This window comes from Harmonia axyridis, chromosome 3 (genome assembly GCF_914767665.1).
Source record: "Harmonia axyridis chromosome 3, icHarAxyr1.1, whole genome shotgun sequence".
In the NCBI taxonomy this organism is placed as follows: domain Eukaryota; kingdom Metazoa; phylum Arthropoda; class Insecta; order Coleoptera; family Coccinellidae; genus Harmonia; species Harmonia axyridis.
This window is the reverse complement of record NC_059503.1, coordinates 60968918-60990414: the sequence shown is the minus strand read 5'-3', so window position 1 is coordinate 60990414 and position 21497 is coordinate 60968918. Positions and strand designations below refer to the sequence as shown.

Genomic DNA, 21497 nt, shown 5'->3' with positions numbered 1-21497 from the left:
CACCATGTATTTTGGAGGCTTGCATCTGGTAGAAGATTTGCCTTAGTTGAGAGATTTTCTGACTATTGGTTGAGGTGTTCTTCCGATCTTTCCCAAACGTTTTGGAAGCAAAATCATAAAGAAATTTCTTCATCTTCATCTGCGCAAAAAAATTAACGCACATTATGGAAATCTCAAATTTATTCTACAACTGAAGGTGTTCTCAATGATAATTATTTTTATCAGAATTATGTATGCATATGTTATTCACTTTCAACGTTTTTCTTCAATACAGATGTTTTTTCCCAGCAGGAATAAAAAAAGATGAGATTATCAGATTTTGAATGTATTGGCTCCATTCTGAAATCAGTTGTTCTCGATCAATTCTAGTGATCAATAGTTTTTCTTTCGTTTGATTTACTACACTCGATCGCTATGCAACGCGAAACACGCAATTTGACCCAAGAGGAATGTGCCCAAGCGGCATGGGCGCCCGCAGGGAGGGGCCAGGGGGGGCCGTGGCCCCCCCTGAGATTTCGATCGCCTCATGTTTCAGCACAACACCGTCACTATAACCTTCTCAATCCAAAGGGCAAGGAAAAACGAAAAGTAATGGATTCACAACAATTTTCTTGTTTTCAATGACAATCATGGACGCCTTATCGTTTTTCAATAATTTTCATTTTGCCCCCCCTGAGAAAAATTTCTGCGGGCGCCCATGCCAAGCGGTAGTTTTGCGAGAAGAAGGGTGGACATACACAAGAATTGCAGGTTTGGAGTTTCCCATACAAGTGTGTCCAGAAAGTTGCAGCGATTCAGGGAGACAGGTATGAATGTCCGAAGACCAGGACAGGGTAGACCACGGGTAACAACTGCCATTCAAGAACGTTACTTGAGAGTTTCTTCGTTGAGACAACGGTTTGCAACCGCTCGCCTTCTTCAAAATCAGCTTGAGCAAACTCATGGGGTGCAAATTAGCACTCAGACAAGAAAGAAATCACCTCAGAGAATATGATTTAAGGCCTCGTGTCGCGGAAAGAGGCCCAGCTCTTACCCCAGCCCATCGAAGGGCGCGTTTGGATTTTGCGAGAGAGCATATCCATTGGGAAGAGGCTGATTGGGAAAGAGTTCTCTTCACAGATGAGTCTAGATTCTGCCTTTACCATTGTGATCGACGTTCCCTTGTATACAGACGTTCACATGAAAGATATGCTCAATGCAATTTCCTGAATACTACTGGTTTCGGGGGAGGATCGATTATGGTATGGGGTGGAATATCTTTGACTGCTCGCACAGACCTAGTGGTCGTTGATAATGGAGCTATGAATGCTGATAGATATATAAGGAACATTCTTGAAGAGCATGTAGTGCCATTTGCCCCATACACATTGGTGAAAATTTCATTTTTATGGACGATAATGCCAGACCCCATCGTGCGCGCATCGTTCAGGAGTACCTTGAAGAGGTTGCAGTCTCTCGAATGGAATGGCCAGCAAGAAGTCCAGATCTCAATCCGATTGAGCAGGTTTGGGACAACCTCAATAAAAGGCTGAGTAGTTCAGAAAATCATCCAGCTACTCTCAATGGCTTAGGAATCCAACTCAGAGAAATCTGGAAAGGATTAGATCAGAACATTTTGAGATCACTCATTTTGAGTTTGAACCGTCGTTGCCGAGCTGTAATTAAAGCAAGGGGTAGAAATACTAAGTATTAAATCACTTATCACTTCTTTCACATAAGATTCGGTGAGATCCTGAATTTTTCTTCCATTTAATGTGTCTTGTTTCGTTCAAAACCTACCCGAGAGAACATAAAAAATAAGTTATAAAGTCAATGTAGAGTTAACTTTCATTAAAATTGAGATTTTCAGAATGTGCGTTAATTTTTTTGCGCAGTGTATTTCAGAATGTCGTTATATTCTCTGGATAAGGCAGTGGTCATTTCTTCAACTTAAACAAAGTTGAAAAATAATCAAGCTTTAGCGAAAATGAGGGTTTATTAATGAAAGGTAAAGGAACGGGACTAGATGTTTGGCACTATTTATTATCATGAAATATTCTTCAATTCCAATAAGAACTCCTTGTCATCTTCGGTGAAAATCTGAAACAAAAATAGCAGTATGTAATATTTATCCTTTGGGAAATGAAAATTATTTAGTACTATTAAGAATAATTAATGAGTGTTCTTCTAAATGAATACTTTTTTCTTCAGATCCGACGTAGTTTCATACATTTTTCCAATGTTCTTATAATACATATAGATACTCCCAATGCCGTTGAGCATTGACTCCAACATTACAGAGAGAATCATTGAACCTCATGTAAGGTGACCACGAGGGATCTGTTAAAGATGAATTAGGTTTAACGAATGATAACGAATCACGTGATCTTCAATGATTGATTAGGTTAACATGTTCAACAACATACCAAAAACATTATTGAGTGGAAATGAAGATACCTACTGTGTTTTGCAATTTAAGAGTATATTCAAAGACAGAAAATAAGTTAAGTTAATTTTAAGAATAATTTATAGATTTGTTTATTTTCTGATATTTTTATGCTTGTTATAATTTGTTAGTTAAAGGACTTAGTCTCAGTTTTGTTCAACTAATTTGAGGCCTGAAATAAATTATTTAAAAAAACAGACCTAAATATCGGTTGGTTGAGCACGAGGTGTAAACAAAGCGCGTCTCACCTTTTTGTTAGAGCCGATTCATCTTTCTCTCTATGACTATGTGCTATCTACTTATCATGAGATCATTGGTTTTTGCTCATCAAATAAAACTTTGAAAATAATACTTACTGTAGCATCAGTGACAAATGCCAAGGTCACAAGCTCGGAAAGTCTCTTTTCTATCAAACTGAGATAGATCATGACATTATTGGAATTGATTTTTGCATTGTCACCTTCAATAAAAATAATTGAATAAGTACAAAATAATACCACAGATAAATGAGTTAAGAGTTAGTTTTGAAACTTAAAAATGCAGCAATCAGAATTCATGAGCTATTCATCCCAAATAATTAACTATAAAAACTGTGTGTGAGGCTCGGAATTTTTGAAATACTCAAATTCGAATTCGATTAATCGAGTACCTATTGTATAAAATTATAATTTTGGATATAGAATTCAATTAAAAATTATGTCGAGAGAAATTACCTATAAGTTGTAAGATTGGCACATGGTTGCAATCCAAAATGTTAAACATTTCAAAAACTCCATCCTTTATTATTTGAAGCTTTTCATCGTTTTTCTTTGAGCACATTTCGGCCTGTTCAACCTAAAAAATATTTGTTGTTTTTCAATATCAGAAGGAGGAACAATTTCTATTTATCACATAACAATAGATTATAATTATAAATACAAAGGGTTGTCCAAAATGGGATACTGTAAATAAACGAAATCTTAAGTGAAGTTTGTATTGTAAGTAACATGTACCACCTGTCATTGAAGAATGACATAATAACAATAAGTAAACGCCAATGTTTCTCTTACTGTTGCTCCTTATGAAATCTTTATTGTATACAACTTTTTGACAAATTTAGTACCTAATAACGGTGGCCCCTCCTCATATATTACCTACCCTTTGTATCTAAGAAAAATGATCAATTAAACGAATTTTTTTTGAATAACGTTTGACTCACCACGTATCTAACAATAATTTTTATCGAAAACCATTCTTAAATTATGACCTTATGGGTAAGCAATATTTGTCGCGCCAAAGTGTTTCTTTCAAGTTGTTTTCTTACGAGAAATATGATTCTCTAAGAAAATTTTTAGAAAATTGAGTTAATTTAGGAAATGAAATTTAATTTGGAAATCGAAATAAATCACAAACATTGCAGGTTTCCCGCCATTAGATATGAATTTTTTTCAAAATTCTTCGCCTTTTTTTGAATTGAGCATCAAAAATACTTTGATGTTACCAGAAATCAAACGTTATTCATAACTGACAAACCCAATGGAATATTGATCAAAAATGACGTTGCACGACCTGTATCTCGATTAAGTTTCGGAAACGAGGTATATCATAAGACAAAAATGATTCTCCCGTTCTTATCTACAGGACTATGCATATATTTTTGTCCAGTTTATGAAGAAATACCTTGTATAATTTCTCATGTGAAATATAGGTTTGAAATTTTTTAAGCTAATTCTAGGTCGATATTATTGAGAAATTTCATTCCTACCTCCACCTTGATATTTTCTAAAGATTCGTCAATCATCTTGATATTGGAACGTTTATCTTTAGCATCGTTTTCACTTGATGCTCTTTGCTCTTCTGTAAAAAAAGTGACAATTTTATTCATAATGGTTATTCGAATCGAATAATTCAATAAATTACCAAGCTTCACCTTAAGGTCATCCAATTCCATATTTAAGCATTCCAGTTCGTGGTGCAACTCATTGACATAGTTGAACAAGGCAAAATTTTCTTCGTCCTGTTTCAAATACTTCGCAGCTATACGATCAATATCTTTTTCTTCACAGAAAACCTATCGGAAAATTTAGAGGTCATGATAACATTTTCAAGCTGATAATTCTACATTACAAATCTTGTATAGGTGCTGATAAACCTACTTGTATTTGTTTTAAGGTTGTTTCATATATTTCAATTTGTTTCGCCTCATTCTTCATTATTTCTTCTCTTCTGAATTGTTCTTTTATTTCCAGATCTTTCATAATCCTTTTCTGACCTTTAACTGACAGAAAATCCTTCAGTTTGTCATCGTGATCCAATATTCTCTGCATTTCACGAAGGCCCTGTGAAAATTTGAATTCCACATAAACTCATTGAATTGAATTCGTTTATACTTGCAGAAAATTCATTTTGAATCGAAACTAAATCACAGTTATTCTATTTTCACTTTTTAATTCTATAAATTACATAATTGTTTTGGCTACACAAAAGCTTCTTTGGATTCTACATTTTCAATAAATTATTAAAAATTCAAAATCTGAAGAAGCTATTGTTCAGCGAAACAATTGTAATTTAGAGAACTGAACATTCAATTTCGAAATAAAACCAACTGATTTCAGAATTTAGAATTTTAGAATTCACTTGATTAAAGTATCTTATGCATTAATGTACCTATGTATATTAGAAGCGAATTGATTTTCAAAATGCAATGAGCAACCAACTTTATTCTTTCAAATATCGAAATGATTTTGATCCATTCCTTGAAAATTTTGTAAATTTTTTTTGCACCGTATTTTATTTGAGAAGTGAAAAGTTGCAAAGTATAATTGTATTTGAAATAGGAGGCATATGTAGTACGATTTGTCTTTCGCTTCAAAATAGGCCTCAGTTTCGGCGAATACTTGTTCGAAGGCGCAAAATTTCTTTCCAGCGAGCATTCTTTTGATGTCTGCGAACAGGAAAATGTCGCTGGGGGCAGATCTGGCGAATACGGTGGATGCAGAAGCAATTCGAAGCCCAATTAATGCAATTTTGCCATTGTTTTCATTGATTTGTAACACGGCGCATTGTATTGATGAAAAAGAATCTCTTTTTTCTGCGAATGGGGCTGTTTTTTTAACGATTTCATCCATTAAACGATCCAATATCACTAAATAATAATCGATGTTGATGGACTGGCCCTTTTGGAGGTAATCAATGAATATTATACCTTGCGCATCCCAGAATACTGATGCCATAATATTTCCAGCTAACAGTTGTGTTTTCCTCGCTTTGGATTTGGTTCATCGAGTGCAGTCCACTCAGCTTAATGTCGATTGAACTCCGGAACAAAATGATGGAGCTATGTTCCATCCATTGTCCAAAAATTCAGGTTTATGGCACTTAAATAGCTTCAAGCACTGCTCAGAAGCATTAACACGTTGTTGCTTTTGATCGATTGTGAGCTCGCGCGGTACCCATTTTGCAGACAGCTTTATCATGTACAAATATTCATGAATGATATGATGTACACGTTCAGATGATATATTCACAATGTCTGCTATCTCGATCAACTTTACTTTACGGTCATTCAAAATTATTTTGTGAACTTTTTTGATTCTTTCGTCGGTGACAGCCTCTTTTGGGCGTCCACTACGTTCGCCGTCTTCAGTGCTCATTTCACCACATTTAAACTTAGCATACCAATCAATGATGGTTGATTTTCCTGGTGCAGATCCCGGAAACTCTTCATCAAGCCAAGATTTTGCTTCAACTGTATTTTTTCCTTTCAAAAAGCAATATTTTATCAGCACACGCTTTTTTCCATCTTTCTTCAAATAACAAAAGTAGCTGCACTCACAACGCAATATCTCACAAACTAATGGTCGGACTGTTGTCAAATTATGACTCGTATCGTTTGAAGTTTGGTATTAACTAAAAATCAAATGCCATCTGTGCATCAGACCGGGGATTTTTCAATTGGCCTAATATATGTTTTTGATATTGCATAAAATATCCTCTGTTGATGTTTACTAAAAATTTCATCCCCCAATTATTTTTTTTTGAGATAAATTTTGATTCCTTGTGGAAATATAATAAAAAAAATTAAAAGATGGCTATACAAAAGAGTGATATATCACCTGGGTATGCAGAAGTTCTTCGTTTTTTGCTCTCATCTTTAAGGCGTGAAGTTTCGCACACCATTCTTCTCTTGTATCGTAGGCTAATGTAGCTTCCTCAATTATATTGAGCATGAATTTTTTACCATCTGCCAATTTTTCTAAAAGACTCTGCCATATTGTGTTGAAATTAGATCTAAAAAATAAGTCGTTGTAAATAGGTGATAATATATTCATTCATAGAATTTATTGAGTTTGTGCTTGAAATTGGCAAGTTTTTATAATGGGGGTATATAGATATTCAAATTATATATTTTCTGATTATTATGATTTTTTGATATCTGTAAACATGGGAAGAATTAAATTGTACTATTATTATTGAATTAGAAACATTTTCAAAAGATAGAATTCAATTAATTTACAGGAAGAGAAACTCAAATCTACATCGAATAAGCTACGGAGAATCCACCAATAAATAATGCACTAAAGAACAACGAACATTCTCTCAGAAATTAAAAACACCCTTATTTTTATATTATCATATGGCACGTTCCAAACCGATGGTATACTTATATCAATTTCCTTTTGACAGATGTAGACTAACATCTTTCCAGATGTGCATCTCAAATTCGAACACCCGCTATTAACAATTTCATTAGTCCTGAAAGGAAGCACCTGGATATATATATTTCCGGTTCCGAAATAATCACAATGGGGATGTTTGGAGGGTTTGGATTGTTCGCAGTATAGGTACCGCTTTATAATGAATTTATAGTCTATTTATAGTAGTTATTTTCTATATTTTTTTAACAATTTAAGTGGAAAAACGATATTAGATTAAATTTTTATTCATCCGATAAAAAAGTTCTTGTGCTTCCATACAAAAAAAATAAGAGACTAAAACCCTTCACTTCTGGATCTCGAATCAAGCTCTCTGGAAGTTAAATTAGACAGATTCCACTCATGTTAATTTTCGTTACCAACAACGCATTTTACAATAGCTAGATACATTCGAATGTAACTGAATATAATTTCATTTGATATCTTGAATATTGCGATTATGTGTAATTTTTGTAATTATGACATTTTGAAAATATAATTCCTTGATATTTTTATAAATCGCTTTCTCATTCCAGAAGAACTAATAATAATATAATAATAATAAATCGCTCCTTTGGATTTCACACATTCTTCAGTAGGGAGTTAAATACATTTTCCCCCAACTGATTCCTAAGTTATTGTTGAACTTTTTAAAACAAAATACATTTCATGCGAAAAATCCCAATTTTGAAGAAATTTGAACTAGCCTTTCTTTCAGAAGATGATCAATGTCTTCTCTTAGCTTCTTATTCTCGCTTAGAACACAACAGAATCGCTTGATCGAGTTTTGCAGTCTGTTTTCTAGGAGTTCTATACTCTTTTTGCCCGATTGTAACCTTGTCTTGAACTGCGTTTCTGTTATGTCGTTGCTTCTTATTTGATCGATCTTTTTCTCCAACTGAAAATAAAACATTAAGGTGGGAATTCTTCTAAATCTCTTGAATATTTAGAGTATTTAATATGGTTAGATTGCGTAATCAGCATAAATATATTCATTATCTATTTGATGCTTTTCAACTTCATATTGTAACTGTAAGGTGAAGACGAAAGCATCAGATTATAATTTTTCAGTCAATTTTTGGTGCAGAATGCAAAACCACTAAGTCTACATCATTATTACCTTAATAAATAAATATTTCTACCGAAATATTTCTACCTAGGACTCACAGAGGCCTAGGAGATTTGGCATAGAAAACATTGACATTGGGTAACCTAAATGAATCCTGATGAAATCTAAATGTAATATTTGATCACATATGATTAGTATGCGATACGGGTATTCAGGGTATTCCTAAATTGGAGGTAAAACGAAATTAAGAGATGCCTTCGTTAATTTTATGAATGAAAAGTCCTATAAACATGTGCCCGAAAACGCTTTGTTTTCGAATTCCTTGAAGTCCCCTTTTGTTGTGACGATTATACAAGTTTATCGAATCTTAATCAATCATTGCTACATATCAGGAAAATAAGCAACAAAACTAATAATTAATTTAGTCATCACAGCCTACTGATTGGATTCTCATGATAATTTCAACTTTACCGAGGATTTCGACAGAATTATTTGAAATTTTCTTCTTACAATCGTTAGCAGATACGAAAAAACTAAAGGGTGTTTTTTTTCGAGGTATATAACTTTAAGTTGGCATTACTGTTCAAGATGGCGACCGATTTAACAGCTGTCCAGTGATTTATTCTCAGTTTGGTTCGGTAATTCATCATGAATAGACTCACGACTGAACAACGCTTGCAAATAGTGCAAAAGATATTGCCGTTGTTTCCGATTTTCATAAGCGAATTTTGTTTAGCGATGAAGCGCACTTCTGATTGAATGGCTACGTCAACAAACAAAACTGCCGCATTTGGAGTGAAGCTAATCCTCAAGTGTTTGTCGAAACACCGTTATATCCAGAAAAACTGACTGTTTGGTGCGCTTTATGGGCTGGTGGAATCATTGGTCCTTACTTCTTCAAAAACGATGATGGCCAGAACGTTACAGTCAATGGTGATCGGTATAGAGCCATGATTACTAACTTTTTCATTACTGAATTGAACAACCATGATGTCCAGGAGCTGTGGTTCCAACAAGACGGCGCAACATGTCACACAGCTCGTGCCACAATCAATTTATTGAAAGACATGTTTGGTTTTGGACCTGTGAATTGGCCTCCAAGATCTTGTGATGTAAAGTCATTGGTCTATGCGGATAAGCCACAAACCCTTGACCATTTGGAAGACAACATTCGCCGTGTTATTGCCGATATACGGCCACAAATTTTGGAAAAAGTCATCGAAAATTGGACGTCCAGATTAGACTACATCCGAGCCAGCCGTGGCGGTCATATGCCAGAAATCATATTTAAAATGTAATTCCATAAGATTATCTTGCGGATAAATAAAATGCATGTCAATCGAATAATCCATCGTTATTTTATTGCAATTTGAAGTTCTATAGCTCTAAAAAAAACACCCCCTTTATCATTCTGTAAATTTGCAATCGAAATTGGCAATATCTTATGTTTTGCAGATGCTATGAGAAAAAAACTTGAAAAAATATCAAACTTCAAGACCATGTAGGTATTTTGAAAACAAAGCGTTTGCGGGGACATGTTTATAGCACTTTTTCTTTTTAAAATTGCCCGGGGAATCTTTCATTATAATTTGTACCTCTAATTTAATATTAGATAAGTTAGAAATATTATTTCTACCTTTCTTATCTGCCCATTTAACTCCCTCAAATCATGCCTTTCCTTTTCGATTATCTCCATGTATGTTTCGTAGCTGGTATACATTTTATTGAGTTTCGCTGAGAGTGACCTAATGGTCCTCTTTTTAGATGCACTAGTAGCTACTTTCAGATCAGCCAATAATTGATTTCTTTCGTTTCTCAATGTTTGTATAATTGCTCTCTGTTTGGCCAGCTTGGTGTTCATCTCTTCGAAGAAGGCTTTTCGGTCCCCTTCCATGATTCTGTACTGGAAAAATCATAGTGTGATTTTAAGATATGATGACATTTCCATTTAAATTATTTGGTGTAATTCCCAACTATGGAGGTCAATACAATTTCTTGGAAAGATAATACAGGGTGTTTCATTGGGAAACGGAAATACTTCACAGGTGGCACCAAGGCGGTTCTGGAGATACCCCATTTATTGGGTCTTACTGTCTTCGTAGCCGAGGTACAGTGTGTTTTATGAATTTTGCCCGTTTTTTTCTGAGGCCATGTCAAACGAACCACCCTGTATATTTTCTTCATATTTGGCAAATATGTTCCTAATTGAGAGCCCAAACGTATCAGGCAATAACCGCCTTGAAAATCCAGGTCCGGGTTAACAAAAAATTATGAATCGTTCGAATCCTCGAAACAACACCCTGTACATCGGAATTTTGAAAATCTGTTTTAATATTAGGAAACACCACTAAAAACTCAACTGAGACGTGTAATTCAAATTTTCGCGCAGACAGTTTTACTGCACACATTTTCAACGTAAAAGTGAAGTTTTTGAGAACTTGGATACCTGAAAGTGGTTTGAAGTGACTTTTTACAAAAATATTGAATCCATAACTATTTCAACATCACATTGTAATTCATTTTTACATTGGTTTTCCTTCTCAGCTCAGACGGATGCTAAATACCGGGGTCAACTTTGGAATTTCAGATTTTCATTACTGATTTGTATTCTACGGCAAAAAATACAAAGGTTATGTATGAACAATTTTTAACGATTCAGATAGCTCAGCAATAAAATTGAAATTTTCGGTCTGAACCAACTTAACGTATACGTTTCATATAAAAAACAGGGATTCCCATTTGAAATTTAAAAGTTGACCAACGTTCCCACAACAAGGGTGAAGAAATACAGCATAATTGAACCTCAAAATCATAAACCTTTACGAACATTTCTCCGTAAGATGTTTCATCAGCGAGATCTTTCCCTAATTCATCTCAAAAAATTCACCTGGGTTACAAATCTGACCGTATTATTTCAAGCTCACACAATATAAGTGTTAATTATTGTCCAAAATATCCTTTTACCATGGGAATACTGCCTGTGTATCAAAAATAACCAAATAGAAAGTATCAAAACAGCGGTTGGCGCCCCATGGTATAAGCAACCAACAAATCAGAGTAGAATTGAATATTGAAACTATTGAGGAAATATCTAACAAACTTGTGCAGAAGATGATAGAGACTGATGGAATACTTCAAGAAATGGAGATTCAAAGTAAACACATCGAAAACAGTTGCAATCTACTTCGGAGGAACAACAGTAAAGAAAGAAAGAGCAGGAAACGTCAAAATAGATAACCAGACGATAGAATGGAAAAAAGAAGCAAAATATCTGGAAGTAATACTGGATGAAAGAATGAATTTTAACAAACAGATAGAAGAAAACAGAAAAAAGACAAGGCAATTGCACGGAAGATTGTACCCATTGCCCAACCCTAAAAGTAAACTTTCATTAGAAAACAAGCTGAAGATAATAAAAATAGTGCTTATACCATTACGTATGCAGGAGTTACCTGGTACAATACGAAGGACAATAATAATGATCAGTTGCAAAGTACAGTGCATCCCATTTTGGGTGAGACAGCCAGGTTTATCGCTTGTTATTTAAGATAGAGCCTTGCGGTTTTCACGTTCCTGTCCTACTTTTTCATGAAACTCAAGTTGGTCTAATCAGATTGTGCATAACTGTTTCCGTTCAAAAGATACAGGGTGATTTTGGAAATTGATACTTTTCGGACCCCTTCTTTATCTCCGAAGTTATTAGAATTAATGCTTAGGTAAAAACTACTTCTGAATTAGAATTCTGCGTAGAATCCAGTGGCGTACTCATTATTTTTTTTCTGGGTATGGTTTAGAAGATTCAACACAAACTTATGTTTTTTTAAATGGAACACTATGTGTATCATTACTTCGTTGAATTCGTTATTTTTTTCCCTTCAAAATGATATATGACACTATGTAGGTAGGATGTTCAGAAATGTTAAAAAAACACTAAAACATCAAATAATGATGATTTTTTGTTAATAGGCAATGGATTTACCATAGAAAAGAAGAATCAATAATGATAAAAATAATTTATAGCGATGAAAGCTAGATCAGATTGGTTTTTTCCCTCCAATGCCTACTTGATAAAACAATGCTCCCAAATGCATAGTAGCCATAATAACAACAAGGATGTTTGTGTCATCAATGACCTACTACTTTTAAAAATCGAAAGTAATAATCCTCTTATTGAAACATAGAATATTCATGGCCCATTTACAAAAAAATCATCATTATTTTATATTATATATATCATTATATTATTTGACGTTTTAGTGTTTTTTTAACATTTCTCAACATCCTACCTACATAGTATCATATATCATTTTGAAGGGAAAAAAATAGCGAATTCAACGAAGTAAAGATATATAGGGTGTTCCATTAAAAAAAATATAGGTTTGTGTTTAATCTTCAAAACCATACCCCGAAAAAAAATAATGAGTACGCCACTGGATTCTACGCAGAATTCTGATTCAGACGTAGTTTTCAGCTCAGCATTATTTCTAATAATTTCGGAGATAAAGAAGGGGTCCGAAAAGTATCAATTTCCAAAATCACCCTGTATCTTTTGAACGGAAACAGTTATACAGAATCTGATTAGACCAACTTGAGTTTCACGAAAAAGTAGGACAGGAACGTGAAAACCGCAAGGTTCTATCTTAAATAACAAGCGAGAAACCTGGCTGTCTCACCCAAAATGGGATGCACTGTACACTAAATTCACTAATAAGAACAGCGGTTGGCGACCCATGGTATATAACTAACCAACAAATCAGAGAAGAACTGAAAATTGAAACTATTGAAGAAATAGTCAATAAGCATAGAAAGAAGACATTAGAGACGCTGAAAGAGCACGAGAACAAGGAATTAAGGAAGATAATACAAATTAAAGTAAGAAAGACCGATAAGAGGAAATACCTCTTTCAAAGAACTAGATAGAAAAAAAAAGTGACATGAAGTAGGGAGGAAAGCCTCCTGATCAGATAAAAGCAGAAAATAGGAGAAATGAAATTAGAGGCGAAGGGAATGTAAATTCCTGACCTTAAACAAAAAGAAGATCTGAAAAGATGATAGAGACGCTAAAAGAGCACGAGAATAGTGACAGGAGGAAGATAATACAAATCCCAACAAAAATACCTCTTTCATGGAACCAAATAGAAGAAAAAAGTCACATGCAGAATGGAGAAAACTATCCCAAATAAACAACAGTAGAAATTGTAGAAATTATGATAGAGGTGGAGTGAAATAAATTACAGTCCTCAAACAAAAAAAGCAATACGAAAAATAACCAAATCAGTACACACAGTACCACTAACCACAACCCTCAAATTGAAATCCACATGATCTTCAAATGATAAAATAATTCAGGAAACAGCCGAACACTAATTCTAAAAATCTTCATGTTATCGTTGTCATAGAGTACGTCACATAATCTTTATTACAGGATACCCTGTCTAATATCCTTTACATACTCGAAAAACAGAAACAAAATACTTGGTGGGAAGCTTATACGAGTGGAGTAACCAAATATAAAACAAACCTCCTTACCAGACGTCACTCAAAAAGTTGAAAGATGCAAAATGAAAAAAAAAAAACGTTACAAGCTATATAGGTATAAACTAGTGCTGAAGTTATAAATTGTTGAAGAAGATTAACAATTTCAACATTCAGCGCATTCTTTCTCATAAAATATATGGAAAATCAATTTTACATTTTAGTCCCCAAAAATTAATTGCAACAATTGTTACTCCAATATAAGATTCTTCTCAACAAAATTGGAATGTGCCATCGAAAATTCGTATGAATGATGAAGAATTTATCCCCACCTGTCTTTTGAGTCTAGCCAATTCAGATTCTACCAGGTTGTCCATATCGAGGTCTTCTGCTTGCTTTGGTCCTTTGGATTTGTGCATCTTTACGAGGTTTCTTCACGGAAGTATTCCTTGAAACTGGTATAATATTCCCGACCAACAGTTGTTAGTTTCTGTTGATCCGAAGTTTGATCAATAAGTAAATTAAAGCTCAAACTTGCGACTGTTCAACTCCATGCCAAGGGATTGCTTACGATATTTCAGTTTCTTATACGAAACACACATTATCGATTGGTGAATACTAATTGGTTTGAAACGTTTAAATGAGAAAAATGATATTTTTAGTTGGTTTCAATTAGTTCGTGTTTAATAATCTCAATTACCTATCTTTACTAGATAATTTTAATTAACCTACCAGTTAAATTTTTATGTTCTAGTACAGCAGTAAATTAAATATGATGGATGCTATTGAAATTTTCATATTCGTCATTATTTCTTTATAATTAAATGAAATATATGTTAACATTTCAGTTCTCTTGATTTTATTCTTTCAGTTCATTATTTTAATTTCCTATAATAAATAAATCTTTCGAATCGCTGGAGGAAACATGTTAATCTAATCTTCCACCAAAATGTTCACAGTCTATGTTTCGAAATGTGCAGAATACAATTTTGAAAGCGTAGTGCCTTGAATACATATATATGTAACGGATGTTTTTTTTCGAGGTATATAACTTTAAGTTGGCATTACTTTCAAGATGGCGACCGATTTAACAGCTGTCAAGTGATTTATTCTCAGTGTGGTTTGGCAATTCATCATGAATAGACTCACGCCTGAACAACGCTTGCAAATAGTGCAATTTTATTTCGAAAATAGTGGTTCTGTAAGGAATACGTATCGCGCACTAGGTCCAATTTATCGTCGACAAAATCGTCCATCAAAGCAGTTAATTCGATTAACCATGGAACGTTTTCGCACCACGTTTACTCTTTTTGATAAGTCGCATCCCCAGAGACGTCGTACGGTGCGTACAGAAGAAGCTATTGCTGCTGTAGAGCGTAGCATTGAGGAAGACCCGAATGAGTCTATCCGCCATCGAGCACAGGAATTGGATCTAGGACCGTATTCTCGACAGGTGATCTTTCAAAACGTATACGTACTTTCAGTGCTCTGAACATTGAATGTACGTATACGTTTTGAAAGATCACTTGTCGAGAATACGGACCCTGTGTCCATCCACTTTATGGAAGATTTTGCGGAGAGATCTTGGTTTGCGTGCTTACAAAATCCAACTCGTGCAAGAATTGAAGCCAAACAATCATCAAGTAAGGCGTAGATTCGTCGAATGGGACCAAAATGAGATTGCCGTTGTTCCCGATTTTCATAAGCGAATTTTGTTTAGCGATGAAGCGCACTTCTGGTTGAATGGCTACTTTAACAAGCAGAACTGCCGCATTTGGAGTGAAGCTAAACCTCAAGTGTATGTCGAAACACCGTTACATCCAGAAAAACTGACTGTTTGGTGCGCTTTATGGGCCGGTGGAATCATTGGTCCGTACTTCTTCAAAAACGATGACGGCCAGAACGTTACAGTCAATGGTGATCGGTATAGAGCCATGATTACTAACTTTTTCATTCCAGAATTGAACAACCATGATGTCCAGGAGCTGTGGTTCCAACAAGACGGCGCAACATGTCACACAGCTCGTGCCACAATCGATTTATTGAAAGACACTTTTGGTGACCGCCTAATTTCACGTTTTGGACTTGTGAATTGGCCTCCAAGATCTTGTGATTTAACACCGCTAGACTACTTTCTGTGGGGGCTATATAAAGTCATTGTTCTATACGGATAAGCCACAAACCCTTGACCATTTGGAAGACAACATTCGCCGTGTTATTGCCGATATACGGCCAAAAATGTTGGAAAAAGTCATCGAAAATTGGACGTCCAGATTGAACTACATCCGAGCTAGCCGTGGCGGTCATATGCCAGAAATCATATTCAAAATGTAATGCCACTAGATTATCTCGCGGATAAATAAAATTCATGTCAATCGAATAATCCATCGTTGTTTTATTGCAATTTAAAGTTCTATAGCTCTAAAAAAAACACCCTTTACATATTAATTTTTGAAGGCGGTAGTGCCTTGAATACACTATGTATGTATTTGCATAATTATCCAAATAAATATTTTTGATTTTGATTTTTTGCTTGAACCTTTAGCGTGAAAGACTTGTGTCCAAATCCACCGTGATTCGTGATTTTCTCAATTTTTTTAAACCCTTTTTTAGTAAGATATTCAACGAGGAAATAATAGGTACACCATAATGAATTATTTTAAGTGTTTTATTGTATGAACTATCAACATTTCTTAAATCTTACATGATTTTCGACTATATCTAGGTCAGATAATTGGCATTTTCGCATAATGTGTTGAACTTGAATTCTCGAAAACTGGATAACAATGATAACGCAATACTTAAACGCGATATTTTAAATACCCTTAGCGCAGTTCCTAGAATTTTTCCAGTTTTCCGACCTAAGCGTGTAAATTAAAAGGTTCCTCAAGGCCATAACCTTCGTCATTAATTCACCAAAATTTAGATATGTGTGTTATTATTTTTAAGGACATTCATGATGTGTTTTCCGTGGAAATCGATCATTTCCACCATTCGTTATCGCTCACCAAAATACGTATGACCATCATCTCTTATCGCACTTACGTACTTACTCAAGGTATATACTTGCATTAGTTGCATTTAATTCCCATATCTATGCTATGTATCCATTCATCATTACACTGAGTGGAAAATCGATAATAAAACATTTTATACCTTTGTTCAGATCGGTTTTAGATTGACGGCTATCAATGGCGGCGCAGATAGTGGAAAAATGGGAAAGGGTTTGAAAAGAACTGTGAATCTCATTTACACGAAAAAATTTAACAAAAAATTAATCATTCACAAAGCCATTCAATGGTCGAAATTAATTCTGCCGTTAATTTGAAACCATTGTCTTCTTTATTATGGCGTAATTCCTACAACATTTGTTTTTTAGTTTTCAAGTTGTCGTCCGCCGAAAAGATCACCGACACAATGTCTGTAATTTTCAATTTTTCAGCAAGGAATGATCTCAAACAATAACATAGGCCAACAAAATGAAAAAGAATTATCTGATTTAAATGCTTCTTTAAAAACGCCACCAGATTTTTTTTTATCTGCTCTAGTTTTGCGGATGCAGCTTAATTGATATACGTTCTGATATTAGCCAAAACTACAGTAATAAGTTTACCTTTATGTATTTCAAGGATTAAATTGGTAGTTTATATCCTCAATATCATGGACTAAAATGATACTCCATAGGGATTAATAGAGGTTAACTCTCGTTACTAGGGTATAACAATACTACTAAATATTACTCCTACAAGGCTACCTACTAGTCTGACACATTTTTAATAGAGGTATTATTTTTTATTGAAGGCATAATTTTCAACTGGTTATAGATAAATATGATATGATTTTTTGAATATTTTTCGAAAGTGCATAAAATGGCGTATAAATATGAACCGCGTATATTTTTTAATCCCTCAGCGAATTGTAGCCTGAGCGTAGCGAACTTTTCGCCTCGTGATTAAATATACATACCACTTTCTCCCTAGGTAACCTAGGTTTAAAATATATCTTCTCATAACGACCAAAAATTGGAATCTAATAAGACAAAGATATCTTGGAATTATACCTGAATCAAGGATAATAATCGGGTAGTCTGTGAGAATGTAAGAGGAATCTTATCAAAAATAGGTTTAATAATATAATAATAATAATAATAGAATTCTCTTTCAGTATAATTCCATGGAGCAAAACAGATATAGAAAACCTGCAACGCAAAATGAGAACCTTGATGACAAAAGCACGCAAGCACCATCCGAAAAGTAGCATTGAGAGGACGACACTGCCGAGGAATAAAGGAGGCAGAGGTCTGCTAGACATCATGAAACTTGCCCATGGGCAAATTGAATGCCTACGAACATATTTCAAAGACAAATCAGGCACGTCAGAGGTCTACAAAGTACTGTGTGGAGCAGACGAATCAACACCTTTACAACTGCACAAGGAGCAATTGTCATACAACCACCAGACAATCCAAGAAAAACTGCAAAGAGGGAGAGAAAAGCCCCTACATAGACGACATTTCAACGAGGTGAACCAGGATCATGTCGACATTGAAGCGTCGAACTATTGGCTCACATCAGGTGCGATGTACCCAGAAACGGAAGGATTTCTTTTAGCCATCCAAGACCTAGTGATCTCAACGAGAAATTACTGCAATCATATCATAAAGGATCGAACTATTACTGACGATCGATGTCCAACGAATGAGACAATCCAACATATCACGGGAGGATGTCAAATGTTTGCAGGAAAAGAATATAAAGAGAGACACGATGCAGTAGGAAAGATACTACACCTAGAACTGGCAACCAAATTAAAACTAATTCATTCTGAAAAAGTACCATACTACAAGTACCAACCGGAAACCATCCTGGAAAACGAACGCTATAAACTGTACTGGGATCGTGCAGTTTTGACTGATAAAACAGTTCCTCACAACAGGCCAGATATACTGCTAGTCGATAAACATAAAAAAACAGCAATACTCATCGACGTAGCAATACCAAATAACAACAACATGCGTCAAAAAGAGGTCGAAAAAATTTCAAAATATAGGGACCTGGAATTTCAGATAAAGCATCAGTGGGGAATGATATCAACGAAAACTATTTCAATTATCATCTCAACAACTGGAATAGTGCCCAAAAATCTCAAGAGGAATATCAAGCTACTGGAAGTTAGTGAGTATGTATGTAATATAATTCAAAAAGCTGTTCTTTTTGGGTACTGTAAGGACGGTGAGAAAATTCCTAGGAAGCGAAGGACATGTCCAAGGGTCATGAGTAAGAGGACCAGAAGTTCGAAGAGAACCAGGGGGACCACAAGGACCGGACACGACCGAGCTCTTCCCTTCTGATATTTTAAATATTTGAGTTTGAGTGAATATTCCTTTTAGCGGGGAGTGAGAAGCCGACGTCGAGGAGAAATCCTACGCGTATAGGCAAAAGTCAGGAATTATAGATAATAATAATATATCTTTATTTAGTAAAAATAAATAGTTATTTATTTGAAATTGTTTTTAATAATCTACAAATATGGTCCATATTGGTCATTCTACTTCCATGAAAGAGGAAAATGAACAATTGCACTAAATTGCAAATTGAAGAATATCAATAGGCAATTTGTGTTGATTTAAAAATGGTATACTTAAACAGCAAAGTGGATAAAGGTACAAATTCCAAAGCACTATCGTGACAGTACTATCACCGTGGGAAAAAGCGTTAAGTTCTTATTTCATTTCCATTCCACTTATATCGAATATATCGTTTTCAAATTTTCAGAAAAACATACTTGGAAATATCGTTTTCAAATTTTCAGAAAAACATACTTGGAAATATCGTTTTCAAATTTTCAGAAAAACATACTTGGAAATATGCACGGGACCCAAAGTTGAATTTTTTCTCATCAATAAACTCCTTCACAAACCCAAACCCGAACGACCCCATAAGTTGAGAACTGTCAAAAATTCAGCCCCTGCAAAGCCTTCATCCACTCTTGGTTTTACCTAACAAGTGTACCTTTCATTTTCACCGCCTCAGGATAATATGATTTTGACAAGTTTCAAGTGGGCATTATAGTAATGGAGGCCTAAATAGTTGTTTCATCCCTATTGTGTTGAAAACTTTGAGCGAAGATTTAATGCGGGGAATTCCAAATATTTTGACATTCTATTGTTTAGTTTTAGTGAATACCATTATATTAGTAATATATATTCATTATTTCAATATACGAGCTAACTATCTACCCATTTTGAGTTCATTATGTAAATGCTACATGTCTTGAACAAATTATCATTATCTTTCTATCGTATTTTAATATGTTATAATGTTACGGGTATTTGATAAATCCTCTCAAATTGTTTAGTGATGTTTGTTAAGAGTATTAGAAGTGGATGTTTTTAATTCGCATGAAGATATCTAAAAAAAATTACAATCAATACAGTATAATTCACAGATTCACAGCAAAAAAGTTTTAAACAATTATTTTTCTTCTTCTCTCATTGACAGCAGATTCGATCGTGTTGAGATTTTGCGTTTAGACAAAAAATTTTGAACTTGATGCAAATTTTAATTTTGATGGCGATCCTTTTCCTTCCTCTATCAGCTCATTACGATGTCTGTAATTTTCGGATTTTGAGCCAGGTATGGTCTTAAAAGATATAGTTCAACTAACGAATCTTCAATTATGTTCCTCTGCAATCACATTAACTCTCGAACAGAAAAAACTTAAAAATCCAGGATATGTGTGGATCTCGAATGATGTGGTTTAGTTCGTCGATGATTAGGGGTTCCGCAAATATGACTTTTTTCCTGATAATTTAAAAATTTATATTGATGGAATGCTGCATTTAGATGTTGAAGCTCAGTGCAATATTTCAAGTTCATTGCTTTACCAGAAAATTTAAAAAAATATCGAAAAAAACCAATTATCTCAGTAACAATAGACTTGATCGTGTTGACATTTTGTGTGTAGTTTTAAAATTACAATTTCAAACTTCATGTAAAATTTCATGTTGATCGCCTCATCAGAACCATAGAAAATATAGAAAAAAATGAGCAATAGGCCCCATATATAGGTAATAAGGTTGAAATTTAGTTTTTAAATGTTAAATCGTTTCAACAGAAATTCTCATCTAGATAAAGTAATCGACATCAATCATAATAAATCACATCTTACATAATACCGTGATCTCCAATAAGCGCATGAATGAACCTCCTCACATCAATTTACTGCTTTTCATCAATTTTTTCCATACCTATGTGCCGAAATTGTTTGCGATGATAGAGGAAATATTAAATCATAGTAAAATATATGCACTATACCGGGTGTAACAGAATCATGGTACACCCCTCGTATCTCCGTTAGTTTTGAAGGTAATAGATTGGAATTTGATCATTATTGTATGATTACTTTACAGTTTTTTGTGGTTTTTATTTGATATTTTTATAGTTTCATTCGATTGATTGTAATGTGTGAGTGTATAGGCTCAGTTGTCTCAACTTCGTGAATTCATCAATAATAATAATTATAAAATTCTGTTCAATTGTTCTGACGAAATTCAAAGATGATCGTGGGTTCTGATAGATCCCATCAAGAGAACACAATAAAATAAGTATGTTCCATAAATAACTATTATGGCTAATGAGTTGGACAGAATGTTGATTGTCCCATCACGAAACGCAGATTGAAACTCAAGCTGTGAATATCGTAAAAAATTTAAAAGGTCTTGCAGTTTTGGAAATTCGATCATAAAAATTTTGACTAACTCTAAATGTTGAAACGACTCTGAAATGTATTCAATATCGGAAACTGTTTTGAACAATGTTTTCGGGATCTTTAATCTTTAAACCATCTTATGCTG

General features: G+C 34.3%; 1 protein-coding gene across 1 annotated transcript; it reads right to left on the bottom strand.

The window, feature by feature from the left end:
• Positions 1-1977: 1977 nt before the first annotated feature.
• LOC123675693 (coiled-coil domain-containing protein 63) lies at positions 1978-14119 on the bottom strand. The gene is made up of 10 exons (XM_045611152.1): positions 13975-14119; positions 9804-10070; positions 7806-7996; positions 6520-6694; positions 4561-4743; positions 4325-4475; positions 4170-4261; positions 3139-3259; positions 2782-2885; positions 1978-2079 (listed from the first exon to the last, which is right to left on the bottom strand). Exons 1-10 carry the CDS (start codon positions 14059-14061, stop codon positions 2026-2028), a joined length of 1425 nt encoding a protein of 474 aa, XP_045467108.1. The 5' UTR covers positions 14062-14119; the 3' UTR covers positions 1978-2025.
• Between the last annotated feature and the right edge of the window lie 7378 nt (positions 14120-21497).